This window comes from Xenopus tropicalis, chromosome 3 (assembly GCF_000004195.4).
Source record: "Xenopus tropicalis strain Nigerian chromosome 3, UCB_Xtro_10.0, whole genome shotgun sequence".
Taxonomy (NCBI): domain Eukaryota; kingdom Metazoa; phylum Chordata; class Amphibia; order Anura; family Pipidae; genus Xenopus; species Xenopus tropicalis.
In genome coordinates this window covers 92,636,746-92,651,206 of record NC_030679.2, presented here as the reverse complement: position 1 = coordinate 92,651,206, position 14,461 = coordinate 92,636,746, and the positions used below count along the sequence as shown (strand labels likewise).

The 14,461-nt window shown below is 40.3% G+C and overlaps 1 protein-coding gene across 1 annotated transcript in view; it reads left to right on the top strand.

The window, feature by feature from the left end:
* Positions 1–1,002: 1,002 nt before the first annotated feature.
* ccdc33 (coiled-coil domain containing 33) overlaps positions 1,003–14,461 on the top strand; it is a gene marked incomplete at its 3' end in the record, with an annotated part of 27,104 nt that continues 13,645 nt past the window's right edge. The window contains 3 exon segments of the mRNA NM_001126682.1: positions 1,003–1,222; positions 3,224–3,378; positions 3,586–3,634. Coding sequence (NP_001120154.1) covers positions 1,196–1,222; positions 3,224–3,378; positions 3,586–3,634 — 231 coding nt within the window. The 5' untranslated portion in view covers positions 1,003–1,195.

Sequence of the window (14,461 nt, the reverse complement as noted above, 5' to 3'; positions counted from 1 at the left end):
AAATAACATTTTGTATTATCATTAAGCTGTGCATGCATATCATGTGTAACTTCATACACTGTCCGTCCTTTGTTCATGCCAGGCCGCACCTAAGATTTTTCTGAGGGGGTGCCTTGTGCAATCAGTCCCTCCTTCCCTACTCCCCTGCGTTGCCTGCTTGCATCATGCCTTGTTCATGCCTAGTTTTCAAAAAAGTTTAAGGTAGGAGACAGGCTGGGGAGGGGGAACTATGATACAGCAGACCCTGAGGTCTGGGCCTGGGCGAGGTCTGCTGTAGAAGTCGTTACCCCACGGACTGAGAGTGGGGCTGCCTTTAGTTGACCTTAAATACACTTTTTTTAAAGGGTCCCTTCTTTTCAAATAGTACGGCAAGAATTGTTCAGAACTGAAATATTATTATTGTTTAGCTCATATAAGCCAGTAACAGCTTAGCGGTGATGGTGCTGATTCTCTGAGCTGTTACATTTTGATCCCTAATAACCATGCTCCATGTTACAATTGATACATAAGTTGCTGACATTGTTTTGATATGGCTGAGAAATGTATCAATTTATGTAGCAAATTGTAACAGCTTAGAGAAAAGGCACCCTGTCTCACTGAGCAGCTTCTAAGAAACGCCAAGGAAATTCAAGATTCTTCATTCATTCAAATAAACAGTTACTGTATATAAGGACAACATGTAATGAAATGTACCCTGATTGTTCCTAAGACTGTGCAAGTTTAAATGGTTAAAAATGAAGAAAAAAATAAAAAAACAACAGAAAGCAACTGAAAAAGTATTTTTTCATAGAATACTATATGAAAAAAAAGTGTTTGAAAGGTAATGCTGCCCCTTTAAATGTCTCTGAGTGCAGCCAGCATAGCAGAAAAGCCTCTTGCAGTTTCTCAGAAGAGACAGAGAGGCAGAGCACAGGTTGGATCCCAGGGTTATTCTCTCTCCGCCTCCTGGTGACAGTTTCCAAGGGGATTTCATGTTGTAGCAACCTGACTGCATAGTGGGAAGTTGAAAAAGGCAGAAAAATGCATAAAGGAGAAATCTAAGTTGTGAAGAGGGGGGAATGGTCTGAATTAACCAGAAGGGAAAATACAGTTCAGCCAAAAAAAAGGCACAGGAGCATTAGGCAGATTGGGCAGGTGGCTAGGAGTTTAGTGAGCTCTATACAGATTCCTGCCTGTAGGACCATACACAGTCACTATGCACACACCAACCGACCGTCAAAAAGTGAGTATAATGGGTGAGGAGGGAATGTACTGTCTAAATCAAATAAAGGAGAGGCAGTAGGGTGTGTGTGTTTGGTGCGGGAGGGTAACTGTGCAACAGCTATCTTTCCCTAGGATACTACATTCTCTGTAAGTAGGGCTGCTCATATAGTTCAGCTGCGTTCAGCTAGGTTAGTATATATATCTGTCAGTAGGACTGTGGCAGCAGCTGACAGATAAAGCATATTAATGTCTTGCAGCAGGGCTAGAGTAGCATATGGCAGGTTTTTATACCCATAGTGCAAGGGTCTGGCACTAGCACCCCCACTCACATTTACAATGTAAAGCTCTATAGCAGGAGGGTTCTCTATATAATGTCAGGTTTCTGCTAACTATATCGGGCTGTGTCTTACATGCATGATGCTAAGCTCTAGAAATTGGAATATATCTTATTATATCTGTAAATGGATATATCTGACTAAATACATATTTTTATATATGCTTAAACTAAAGGAGTAGGGCTTGTTCATATAAAGGACTACTAGTAGTAGTTTACTAATTTGGGTGTACTTTCTGCAGCACAGTATATACTGAACTTGCTTCTCACTATCATAGTGCCCGTACCAGCGCACAGCTTTTCCCACTGTTACTGTATAGGTGCTAAGAGAGTGCTGATGTTCTTACTGGGATAGAGCTTAGGTTTGGGAAAATAGTGATTGCTCACTAGGTGTCTGCCTCTAGATTATTAACATAGAACTAGCATGGAGATTAATATAGTCTTGGGTACTTTGCTACTGTACCTCTGAAAGTTACAGTATATGCTGCAGGTCTCACTATGCTGCTGGTATAACCTGGGAACATTACTGGCTGATACTGGGGTGCTGTTTTTGCCTGGAACACCATCACTTTGCCCTAGGATATTGAGCAGGCCTAGGAGCACAACTGCTTTTCTCTGATGGATAGTTTTTACAGACCATACTCTTCCTCTGTAAGTATTATAATAAATAGGTATTGGCAAGAGCAATGCATTGTGACTCTTACTGTAACAAAGGCTTATATAAGTACAACATGTAGTGAAATGTAATCTGACCATCCTAAGACTGTACGAGTTTAAACAGAAGCTAACGATTAGATGAAATTAAAAGGTTTCAGCGTATATACTTTGCTTGGACTAAACATGGCTTATCTGTTATTTTGAGGGAAATCAATTAAACTATGTTGAAGTATGTTCCAAACATCATCATTATTATTATTTGTGTAGTTTTGTGCTTTTTGCAATAATAAGATAACTGAGTGGCAGCTTTGTAAACTGCCCCATAGGAATCCATTGTAGTCGGAAGCAGTGTGCGTTGGGAAGACAGGGGAGTAAAAAAAAACCATTATTCACTTATAATGAATAACGAACCAGAAGAGAACCTGCTGTTTTCACATATATAGATATAAAAATGTAATTTCCACCTTCAGTGTTTGTTTGAAACAATTATCTTTTCCTGTAATGTTAAAACCTAAAACAAATTCTAAAAACTGATGGATAATTGGCATAAACATTGCACCTCTAATGCTTTGCTTCAGAAACCAAATTCTGCCAGCAGGTGTAAATTAGGTGAAACTGTTGTTAACCTGCACTGATATATTTGTGAGCATAACTCACAAATACATGTATACCAGTCTTAACTTACAATATTCCCTTCCCTAGGTAATATCCTGGTGCGTTTTGAAACAGGAAGTAAAGGTTATAATGGGATCTGCTTAATAATATGTCACATTTTAATTAATATCCATTCTTGGGCCAGTGCAGCTTATGATTTTCAAACCTCAGAGTTCTGTACCAGCATATACTCTAGGCCTGTGACCATTAAGTAGCCATGGAACTCCTCGATAACTTCAAATATCTTTTCACATTCCATTAATGAATACCATATTTTAGATATATCTGCTAGAAAATACATGCTTAGGCACATCCTTTGCTTTAGCTACAGTTTCCCTTTAATGGCAGGATACACTTAGATTATTTTCTTCTCAGTTACAGAAAGATGGACTGTCGCTGCCGCCCCACAATGCTCTTGCTGATATCCTACCCAACCCATGGAGCCATTCAATGCAAGGACAGCAAAAGCATATGGATCACAGTGGGCCTCTGAACAAGCCACATGCAAACCACCAACAACAAAAGCAAAGGTAACAACCCTTCAAAATATTTTATCAGTTCTATATACTGTACCAAAGAGACAGGGACTTTGCAGAGTAAAAGATTCATTCTCCCCCATACTTGCCCATAGATACACATGCTTTCTGTCAATCTATGATACAAGGTGCACATACAGAAAATAATTCTTTGTCCTATTATTTATATTATTATTCTTTATCTTATGTCTTTTACTACAGCAATGAAATGGAACTCCCCCCAGACCCAGTGGCAGCACATCAAGAACAGGTGAGCAGGGGTTGGGAGTTCATTTGCACCAAAACACAATAAGAATACGACCCCAAACATAACATTAGCAAGGAGAAGATTCTGATAAATTTTGGCTCTCAGTGTTAATCCTTAATCAGGGCAGTGAAGATATAAAGCAATGTTGCTACTGTGATGAATGTAGTAGGGCCTGGTGGGAACCATAGACTGAACAAGGATAAGAAGGATAAATCACTAATCTGTTAGAAGATTAATGAAAACTAAATGCAGGGATAATTGTGGTAACATAAAAAGGGGACTGTGTGAGTTATCACTGGATAATATCAATGCAAAACAAATGTTGTATACAAATTACTTCTATAACAAAGTGTCACATATCTGCTTAACAAATGTACTTTCTGATGTAGGCCAATTTTAGATGCTTTTACTATCTATGTAAATATGTCCCCGATTATTAGATTGTTTCTTTAATTTTTATTTCAATGTCTTGTTTATATGGAAAAAAGAGAACAGAAGCCAGAAATCAGCCGTAACACATTAGAGTTAAGCTGGCTATACACGCACCGATAATATCGTACGAAACCTTGTTTGTCGACTCGCCGATCGGGCCAGTTAAAAGATTTTGATCGGCCGCCATAGAAGGCGCCTGAGCAAAATCTGCCTTCAGTGCTGAATCGGCAGAAGGAGGTAGAAATCCTATTGTTTCTACCTCCTTATCTGCCGTTTCAGCCCTGAACAGTTTGTGGCTGACTGTATGATCTTTCGTGCGACCGATGGTCGCACAAAAGATCACAAATCGCCACGTGTTTGGCCACCATTAGATTGATCCAGTCAGTTCAGGCACCCATAAGAACTCTGTTGCATTGTAAGATCAAGCACAGCTACAATTAAAAAAAACAGGAATTGAGTGTTACAATGGGCTGTGGGACAATTAAGGTGGTTCAGATACAGGCCGCCAATGTTCAATTTGCAGTATCGGTGTGTTGTTTGGCCACATCAGTCTTCCCCACATATAATCCAGCTATGGCAGAAATTGTTTGCAACAAATACATTTTAAGTATGCTCTCCCTCTTTTACCCTTCAGTACCCCCAGCTAAATATCTCAAAAAAAAAAATAAAATGCTGTATAACTGGCTATGTGATGCCCATATCCTAGCAGTCCCCTACTATGAGGCAAAGCATGCCCTCTGCAACCAGCACCTATAGCACACTTTGTTTCCAGTCCTACCAACCAAATGCAAATGTACTGGAATTACATACACCCCATGGGTACATTTAATGCACATAAACATATAAGCATGCATTTCCAGTCCCAGTATTTTACTCCAAAATAGACAATTCATTTAATTCCATGCAGCTGATGCTTTAACACTTTAAGGCTAATGCCAGACGAGGCGTAGGGCAGATATTTTCGTCAAGTGGAAAAATACTTGCTGAAAAATTCCGCCCTACGCCTCCTACTTGTGCATGCACCCGAATAAATAGAATACACTCGGGTGCAGGCACATGCAGGAGGTGCAGAGCGGTATTTTCGCCAAGTGCTTTTCCGCTTGCCGAAAATATCCCCCCTACGCCTCGTCTGGCATTAGATTTACACACCAACTAAGGCTCATGCCAGACGAGGCATAGGGTGGATATTTTCAGCAAGCGGAAAAGCGATTGCTGAAAATTCTGCCCTACGCCTCCTACATGTGCCTGCACCTGAATGAATGGAATACGCACGGGTGCAGGCACATGTAGCCAAAATACGCATAAAAACGCGAGAGTTTGAAAGTCTCGCGTTTTTATGCGTATTTCAACTACATATGCTTGCACCCGAGCATATTCCATTCATTCAGATACAGGCACATGTAGGAGGCGTAGGGCGGTATTTTCAGCAAGCGCTTTTCTGCTTGCCGAAAATATCCGCCCTATGCCGTGTCTGGCATTAGCCTATTTATGCATTTAGGCAGCTGCCAACTACCAGCTGGGCAGATCCGGGTTTCTGCTTTTTCTGTTATGATATAGTTGGCTAATACACAGATTGTCCTCTTGACTGTATCTAAAGAACTACAGTGCTGGATAATCAACTTAAATGCATGTTTAAAAGCTATTTTGTGAGAAGTTTATGTATAAATATTGTACCCGTACCAAATACATGGCAATCATAGCCTGTGTGCATAGGTGACACATCTTAGGGGCCTCCTAAAACTGATCGGGTGGAGTCATTGGGTACATTTTAATTAGCTTTATGGAGACAAACCCAAGAATTTCCCAGCAAAAAATAAGATGTTGAGTCCATTCAGCACCCACTGAGAGGGTTGGTGGACAATAATATTTTTTTTGTATTTCCCAGCCTTTTCATAACTGTGCTCCCTGCTGAGACACAAGGCAAATCAATTGTTTTCCTCTAATGAAACTCACACCTATTTCCTTTGGCTGAATGTATTGCCAAGTCCACTAAGTCCATCATTGCAATAGGAATACTCATGGAGCACCATCTCATACAGAAAATATGAACTGGGTAGGGGGCACAAGGAGAGGGCGGGAGAATAAAAGGGTTATTAAAAGAATAGGCAATATCAGAAAAATACATGAGATTCGTCATTGTGGGAGGAAAAGAGGCTATCTGCTGGGTGACTGTGCCCCCCTGTGGTTATATTGAATAAATGCAATGCTTTTAAGAGAAAGGCCAGTAATGAAATCTGTAGGTAACAAGCCCAGAGGGAAGACTGAGCTATAAGCATACCTCCCAACATTTGAAAAATGAAAAGAGGGACAAAGAGATTTGGCGCCAATTACCACGCCCCTTTTTTTTCCAAAAAATACTCCTTTTATATAGTTGAAATGGCGGGATCAGATGCAAAATGTGCTATACTATCATACTGTACTACCTAAGGAAAACAATATAGCAACTCCTACATATAAAATACAAATATAGAGAGTAGGCAGTCAGTTATAAGCGAGTTATAACTATGTACCAGCTTTGCCCCCAATGGCCCAATAGACAGTACTTCCCATACACAGTGCCCCCATACACAGTACCCCCCATACACAGTGCCCCCATAGACAGTACCCCCATAGACAGTACCCTCCATACACAGTGCCCCCAAAGACAGAACCCCCATAGAAAGCACCCCCAACTGACCCCATAGACAGGTGCCCCCATAGAAAGTGCCCCCAATAGCCCCCATAGACAGTACCCCCCCATACACAATGCCCCCATAGTAAGTACCCTCAATTGCCCCCATACACAGTAGCCCCCATAGACGCTCCTTCTGCAGCGGCGACAGGCCCTTTTATAAGGTTGCGCCCCATGCGTAATGACGTCACACAAACGCACGGGGCGCAACCCTATAAAAGGGCCTGTCGCAGCCGATGAAAGAAGATGTAAGTCTAAGCAACTTTTTATCATGTATAAATTAAAAATTGTAGTGATTTTAAAGTTATTTGTATGTGTAGCAATACATGTGAAAACAACATTAAAATCTTTAAAAATGTAATCACTGTATATAGAATGGTGTTTAGAATCCCGTTTTTGTTAGTATACGCCTTTTTTTCATTGTTTGAGTGGATATCCCCTTTAAAGGGGTAGTTGACTTGTAGTATGTTACAGAATGTTCTGTTGTTAGAAGCTTTGTCATTTGTCTTTCTTGTCTTTCTTTACAATTGCTCTACTAGGCTACAATTTTGCTTTAATTGCTAGTTTTTGCTACTTCTCTTTCTATTCAGGCCTCTCATATTCATATTTCAATCTCTCATTTAAACCACCGCCTGGTAGCTAGGGTAAATTAGACCCTAGCAACAATATTGCTGCTAAAACACTATTGCAATTGCAGCTTGCTAAAATATGCAAGATGCAAAATTGATCGACCATTGCAACAATTCATACTGTGCCCATACATGTTTGTTAAACCTATGGGAAGTTCCAATGTGCCTTTTTCCCAGCCTGCTCTGATGCATAGTGCACAAGTGCAGACACTGACACTGGAATGATAGAATTACCATTGGCCAGGGTATAATGGCAGAGTTGCATCATTAGCTGCTACTGACTTGCAGCAAGAGAATCACATGCTAATGTCATTATTGATTCTTTGCACATCTGTGCGCCACAAGTGCTGCTATCCCTTCTCTGAAAATGCACCCACTAATCAGCTTATGTATCTGTACACTGTGTGTGTATAAAATAGTTATTTGTGTCATGAAAATTAATTTTGTACTATGCTCTGTATTGGTAAATTGGCTTTATAAAGCTGCGAGCATTATCTCCTACCTGAATCCTTACTTCCCAATGCAAATCATATACGGGGGGAATGAATTTGGACAATTTATTATATACTGAAATAAATTATTCCAGAGTCAAAAATAAATTCTTACATCTTTTGTAATGTTTAAACATACAATAACTTTTAAAGCTGTGAGTAGAGGCAGTCTGCAGCAGTGCCATTGCTGGGTCTCCCCCTGAGGCCGCAGCATCAACACTGTCCTCTCTTGACCTCTCCACAACTTCCTCTTTGAAATCGGAGCTCCCTTCACTAGAACAAAGTTAACAGAGGTGGATTTTTGCTGCCCCTGGTAACTTGATGCTTACTAAATAGTAACAAAAGCACTGGCACTCAGAGCTGCAAACGGGACTAGCCCTTTAAAAAATCTTTATTGCGGAGGTGCAACGTTTCGGGGCAAAGTGACCCCTTTATCAAGCACAAAATAGTAAACTATATTCACATCAAAAACCACAGCATGCATCATTCTATTATGGGACTGGAATGTTAAGCTGTGGTTTTTGATGTGAATATAGTTTACTATTTTGGCACACTTCATGCACTACACTATAGTATAAAAAATGTATATGCTTGTATGTTTAAAATTACACTTGCATTTATTTATGGACTTAATTGTGTAAATTAATGATGCTGATTATGCAAATGAACTCTGTATAAATTGTCCTCACGTCCACCAATTTGTATGCTTCATAAAGGGGTCACTTTGCCCCAAAAGTTGCACCTCCGCAATAAAGGTTTTTTAAAGGGCTAGTCCCATTTGCAGCTATGAGTGCCAGTGCTTTTGTCGCTATTTGGAATTTTTGGGAGCGTGCTGAGCCCCCCCAGCAGTGTGCACCAAGAACTGAATTGGTTTGGAGAGTGTTGGTTTGGTGTGCGAGGAAGGTCTTTTGTTCATTAACTTGACACTTACTGCCACCTGAGTCAAAGTTCTCACCTTACCTCATGGCAGGAGCTGCCCAGGTCCTTAGTGAGTGAATGTAAAGTTTTTACAAAAAAAAGGCATCATATAGGGTGTACTGATTTGCAGCTTAAGGCTAATGCCAGACAAGGTATAGGGCGGATATTTTCGGCAAGCGGAAAAGTGCTTGCCAAAAATTCAACCCTACACCTCCTACATGTGCCTGCACCCAAATGAATGGAATATGCTCGGGTGCAGGCACATGTAGCCGAAATACGCATAAAAACACGTGACTTTTAAACTTTTTATGCGTATTTCCGCTACATGTGCCTGCACCCATGCGTATTCTATTCATTTGGGTGCAGGCACAAGTAGGAGGCGTAGAGCGGAATTTTCAGCAAGCGTTTTTCCGCTTGCCGAAAATATCCGCCATATGCCTCGTCTGGCATTAGCCTAAAGTGTGAAGTTAGCACGAGAGGTGCTGCATGCGAAGCACAATTCAGGGTTGGAACTAGGGGTAGGCAGGAGAGGCACCTGCCTAGGAAGCGCAACAATGGGGGGTGCCAGGCAGGCACCTCTCCTGCCTAACCCTAGTCTGTGCTTCCTTGTCATTACAAGCAGAGGGGGCAATGACAAGTGGCTGGTACAATGACACAGGGACAAGGGTTGCCTAAGGCGCCCAGTTGGCTTGGCCTGCACCTGGCACTATGCCTCATCTTTTTACCCTTTTGCCCAGCAGTCTGACATAATGAAACTTGTGCTAAATTCATCAGCAGTGCAGTGGTGACATTGTAGCTGTGACCAAGTATTTGGAACCAATAAAAGCACTTGCACATGATTAACTTGGTGTATCAACAAAGGCATTTGCACATGATTAAGTTGGTGAATTAATAGAATAGAATATATCTTTATTGTCATTGTCACATAGTAAACAACGAGATTTTAAAATAACAACGAGATTTGTGCATGTAATTTAGTTGATAGAAGTATTAGTGTGTATTGGTGCAACAAGCAAAGGAAACAGCTTAAGGCAGGTGTAAAGTATAGGGCTTTCTCAAACCATAGTGCACTGTGCCTTGGGTCTTGTAGATTAATAATTGGAGCACTGGGCAAGTATAAAGGAGCACCATAGGGTCAGTCTTATCAACTACAGGGTCACAGGGACTCCAGTACTGTTCGGGCAAATGGTGCCTCTCCCTCTCTTTCCTGTGACTGGTGCCAGCTGCCACTGTAGTCAAGTGAAAGATTGTAATTGTAGCGTGTATGGCCATCTTTAATGTGGGGAGTAGTGTCATGGTCTCATCTTGTGATACTCTAGAAGGAGGCTGCCAGCACTGGAAGGTATGCCATTGTCCAGGGCTGATATGAGAGCAGGGTCGGGTGGCCCTAAGAAAAGTACTTTCATGAATGTTATTTTGACTGGGGCAATTCTTTACCAGTTTTTGCCTCTTGTGTAAATGAGCAAGAAAGTAAAGAAAAAAAACTCGAGCGCTGAAGAGTTCTAGTAGAGTTTGTGTTTTTACAGGGTATTAATAAATATATTTATAATGTATATTTGCAATGGTATAAGCAGAAGTTACTGGGCCCTGGGAGAGAAAGCGAAATAGAAAAAAGCATATACAGTATAATATGGAGTTTGTCTCCCTCCCCTGATAACCAAAAGAACTGCAATGTACTGTACAAGTTTAGCACAGTGTCCTTAACATTATATACCTTATTAGCAGCATTCTAGCTGTGGAACAACAGTCCTATAGAATACTCTAAAGCAGGAGTCCTCAACCTTTCTTACTTGTGAGCCACAGTCAGATGTAAAAAGACTTGTAGAGCAAAACAAGCTTCATAAAAGTTAATGGAGGTGCCAAATAAGGGCTAAGATTGGCTATTAGGCAGCCTCTATGCACACTATCAGCTTACAGGGGGCTTTATTTGGTAGTAAATCTTGTTTTTATTCAACCAAAACTTGCCTCCAAGTCAGGAATTCAAAAATAACTACCTGGTTTGGGGGCAACATCCAAGGGGTTGGTGAGCAACATGTTGCCCCCGAGCCACTGGTTGGGGATCACTGCTCTAAAGTACGGATACTAATATGGAAGTACATGAAAGAAATAATAACTGTTGTTGGGACTATGATTCTTTTTTTCTGGTCTGTTAATCAATGACATGCAAGGAATTGTGGGAACCAGGGTTCGGTTGACTAACAATTACATTTTTTTCATGGTATGAGCTTTAGACAGCTGTGATTGGAAATTACATTTACAAATTGTTTTCAAATAACAGTTTTTAATTAATTTGTAATTAACATTAGCCAGGGCACTGTCTGTGGAGTTTGTATGTTCTCCCCGTGTCTGCGTGGGTTTCTTCCAGGTACTCCGGTTTCCTCCCACACTCCAAAAACATACAGGCAGGTTAACTGGATTCTGAATAAACCAACCATAATGTGTGTTTTAATATAATAGGGACTGATAATAATAATACATTGGTAAGCCACTAAACATTTTTCTTTTATTATATAAAAATGGCATGGACGTGCCCTTTAATGAAAGAAAGAGATAATAAAATTCATTGGATCAGTAAGGTAATTTAGTGTCCATGCCTATGCCAACATGGCTGCTAATACAACAGCTGCTGTTATGATCATCTTAACCATTCAGCTATTCACCCATATATTTCCATTTAGCACTAGGTATCTATGCAGTTTGGTACTTTGAATTTGCAGTTCTGTGCCTGTGTATAGGTATAGTTGACAAAATGTATAGTTACTCTTTGTTCAGGTAGTTACAGGTGGGAGGGGAATGCATTTCCCTATCCTGGGTTTTAAAGTGATACTGACACGAAAAAAACGACTTTTTAAATTATGAATCTACATAAAAAGTTACCTATAAGTCATGTTGATCAGTTTTTGTTGATAGGTTTGCTTTTATTAGCAATTGCCACTTGAAGTTCTTAAACCTGACTGTTTTCCCAACCTGACTGTCCCTTCTCAGCCTGTCAGTTATAGCTTCTAATGCTAACCGACTCCTGCTGCACCAATATGGCAGCCCCCTCATAGAGGATCAAGGGCGGTCAGATAGGGAATGTAAAAGCATCTGGCAAATACTTTTATGGCAAAATTATAAAGCTCATGCAAAGACAGTGTTATGATAAATGTAAAAAAGGTTTCTTTTCTGGTGTCAGTATCTCTTTAAGTATTGTCCTTTCAGTTCAGTAACTGGCCAGGAGGTGTTGTAGTCCTAATATTAAAAAGGGGATGCCAGCTGTTGGAGTAGGTTGGTGGAACTCAGAGGCTGGGAGGAGGTAGGTCCAATTAATAAAGACAGTGTAAGGATAGTTTGTAATAGCTTGCTCTTGGAGTAAGAATATAGCTCAAGGTAGCTAGTGAGCACCCGGATGCTCCAACCATGAGAGAAGACGGATTAGTAAACCTGGGTTTCATCTACCAGAGTAGGGACTGAAATGTACAGAGCTAGGGGTAGAGGTATTCCCACTGAAGTTTCACTTAGAGGGCTTAGGTTCAGGGCTTGACAATTTTGAGTGAGACTAAATCAGCAGTGTGTCATGGGTACCTGATTTGAGCAAGCACTTCTAGAAGCTGCATTTGTGAGTAACTGCTGAATAATTTGAATCTATTTGTGACTATCCTCCTGGAGGTTGTTCTACATTCCTGTAAATAAAGAGTTATTCTTTGTTTTAAGAACCACTGGCACCCAACTGATTTAATAAACCCAAAAGTTATAGTTATGCAACACCCTTCCTTCCCTAACTCAGTAAAAGCCCACCCCAGAAATCAAGAGTTGTGTTTATATGTATGGTGAGGAAGGAGTCTTTTGGAGCATGCAGCCACAGCACCTCTATTTAACTGCAGGCTTACATAGGTAATGGTGTCGCTTTTACAACTCTTCCTATTAAATTAACTACTTGCCTTTATTTGATCATCTTCATACAGTGGTATAAATGGTATAAAACAGTGCTGTCCAATTTATGTGGTACCAAGAGCTGGAATTTTTCTGGCCTACGTGGTGGAGGGATGATAATGGAAGCCAGTTTTGACCCCTCCCCTATTTAAACCACACCTACTTCAAACCACATCCATGTTTATCACAACAGCTTTTATGACCATACCCACATTAATGGTGGTAGCAAAGCCCAGATTGTTGTTTGTGATTAATCATAACGAAATTTGCAAAAATAACATACTGGTGCTCATCTCATTATGCATTCACTGAAACCTAAAAATAGAATTAGAATTAAAATATATTATTATAATTATTATTCTTAATTTATATAGTGCTAATATAATCTGTAGTGCTTTAGTTCTACAGAGATTATTATCCCAGTCTATGCTCCTTATTGCATCCACACACACACTATAGCTGGTTTTATCAGGAACCAATTAACTTGCCTGTTAAAAAGGTTTGATATTTCAAATAATGATGTAGATGTTAGGCTTGTAACAGCTTGCATTCTGCAAGTAAATCTCCACCTCTCAAGTGTGCTTTTATAGTTCTGATTACTGCAACCTTGTTTTTATGTATTTCTTCCCCAATGTTTGGTTCAGTGATAACTTCCAGCACCTGTCAGGGGGATTCTGGGAATTATAAAACAACTGCAGCTGGAGGGCCACAGATCAGCCAGCCGGAGCTTGGCAAACGCTGTGTTTGGTCTGTTTACATTCCCCGGGTGCTGCTCCTTCTCAGTATTAATGTTCTACATAACTATGTCCCCAATGTTATCGAACATTCACAGTGAAATTATTCTTTTTTTACCACTGAAGCTGCAGCTGTATCATTCGTGCATTACATTCTTTTATTTTTCCCTTATGGTCTATTAGAGCACTTCAGGTTATTTTTTTATGATAAAACTATCTGAGGATTACATTTTATCACAGAATTTAACTTGGGGCATTATGCATTACATTCCATTTTCCAGATTCTTATTTGATTAGCAGAGGCATTATAGCATGTAATCCTTTAATCCTATTACTTTCATTATTCTATTCTTGTATTAAATCCATACTGTGCAATCCAGTTCCTTTTTGCTTTGATTTTTGCAGCAGAACCAATAATCAAACAGTTTTTCTCAAAACTGTATTCAAACTGTGAATCTTCTACAAATTCTGTTCTTTTTATTCCTCACATTGCCATTATCTAAAGTAGAAGGGTAATGCTCACATGGGCATCTAAAGCTCATTCCTTATGCCCACTCATCCCCTACAGTTCTGAACCCTAGTAAAGTTATAATCCCTGCAGTCGCTGTAGTTTTATCCCTGCTCATTATCAGGGGAGGATCAACTTCAGTGAATGTCATGGGCGGTTCCCTGCCCCTCCCCAATTCACCCCAGCTCCGCCTCTGCTCCATGCTGCTGGGCCCTATGGAAACCCTGCCCTTATAGTAATTACTGCCTACAATATGCATTAATATCTGCAACCCTGAATTTCCGCTTTGCTTAGACAGACAGCCATTTTCTTGTTGAAAGTACAGTATATAGTGTATCTGGTAGAACTGTATGTCCCCTAATGCAATGATTCCCAAACTGTAGTGCTGGTACCCTAAAGCAGCTTGAAAGGCCATTTAGATGTATAGTAGGTAAAAAGCATATTGTCTGTCCTAGATTTTCATTGAAACCATCAGCAGTTAGAGCAAGGTTTTGGATGACACATTTAAAGGAGAAGGAAAGGCTAATAAAGAGTT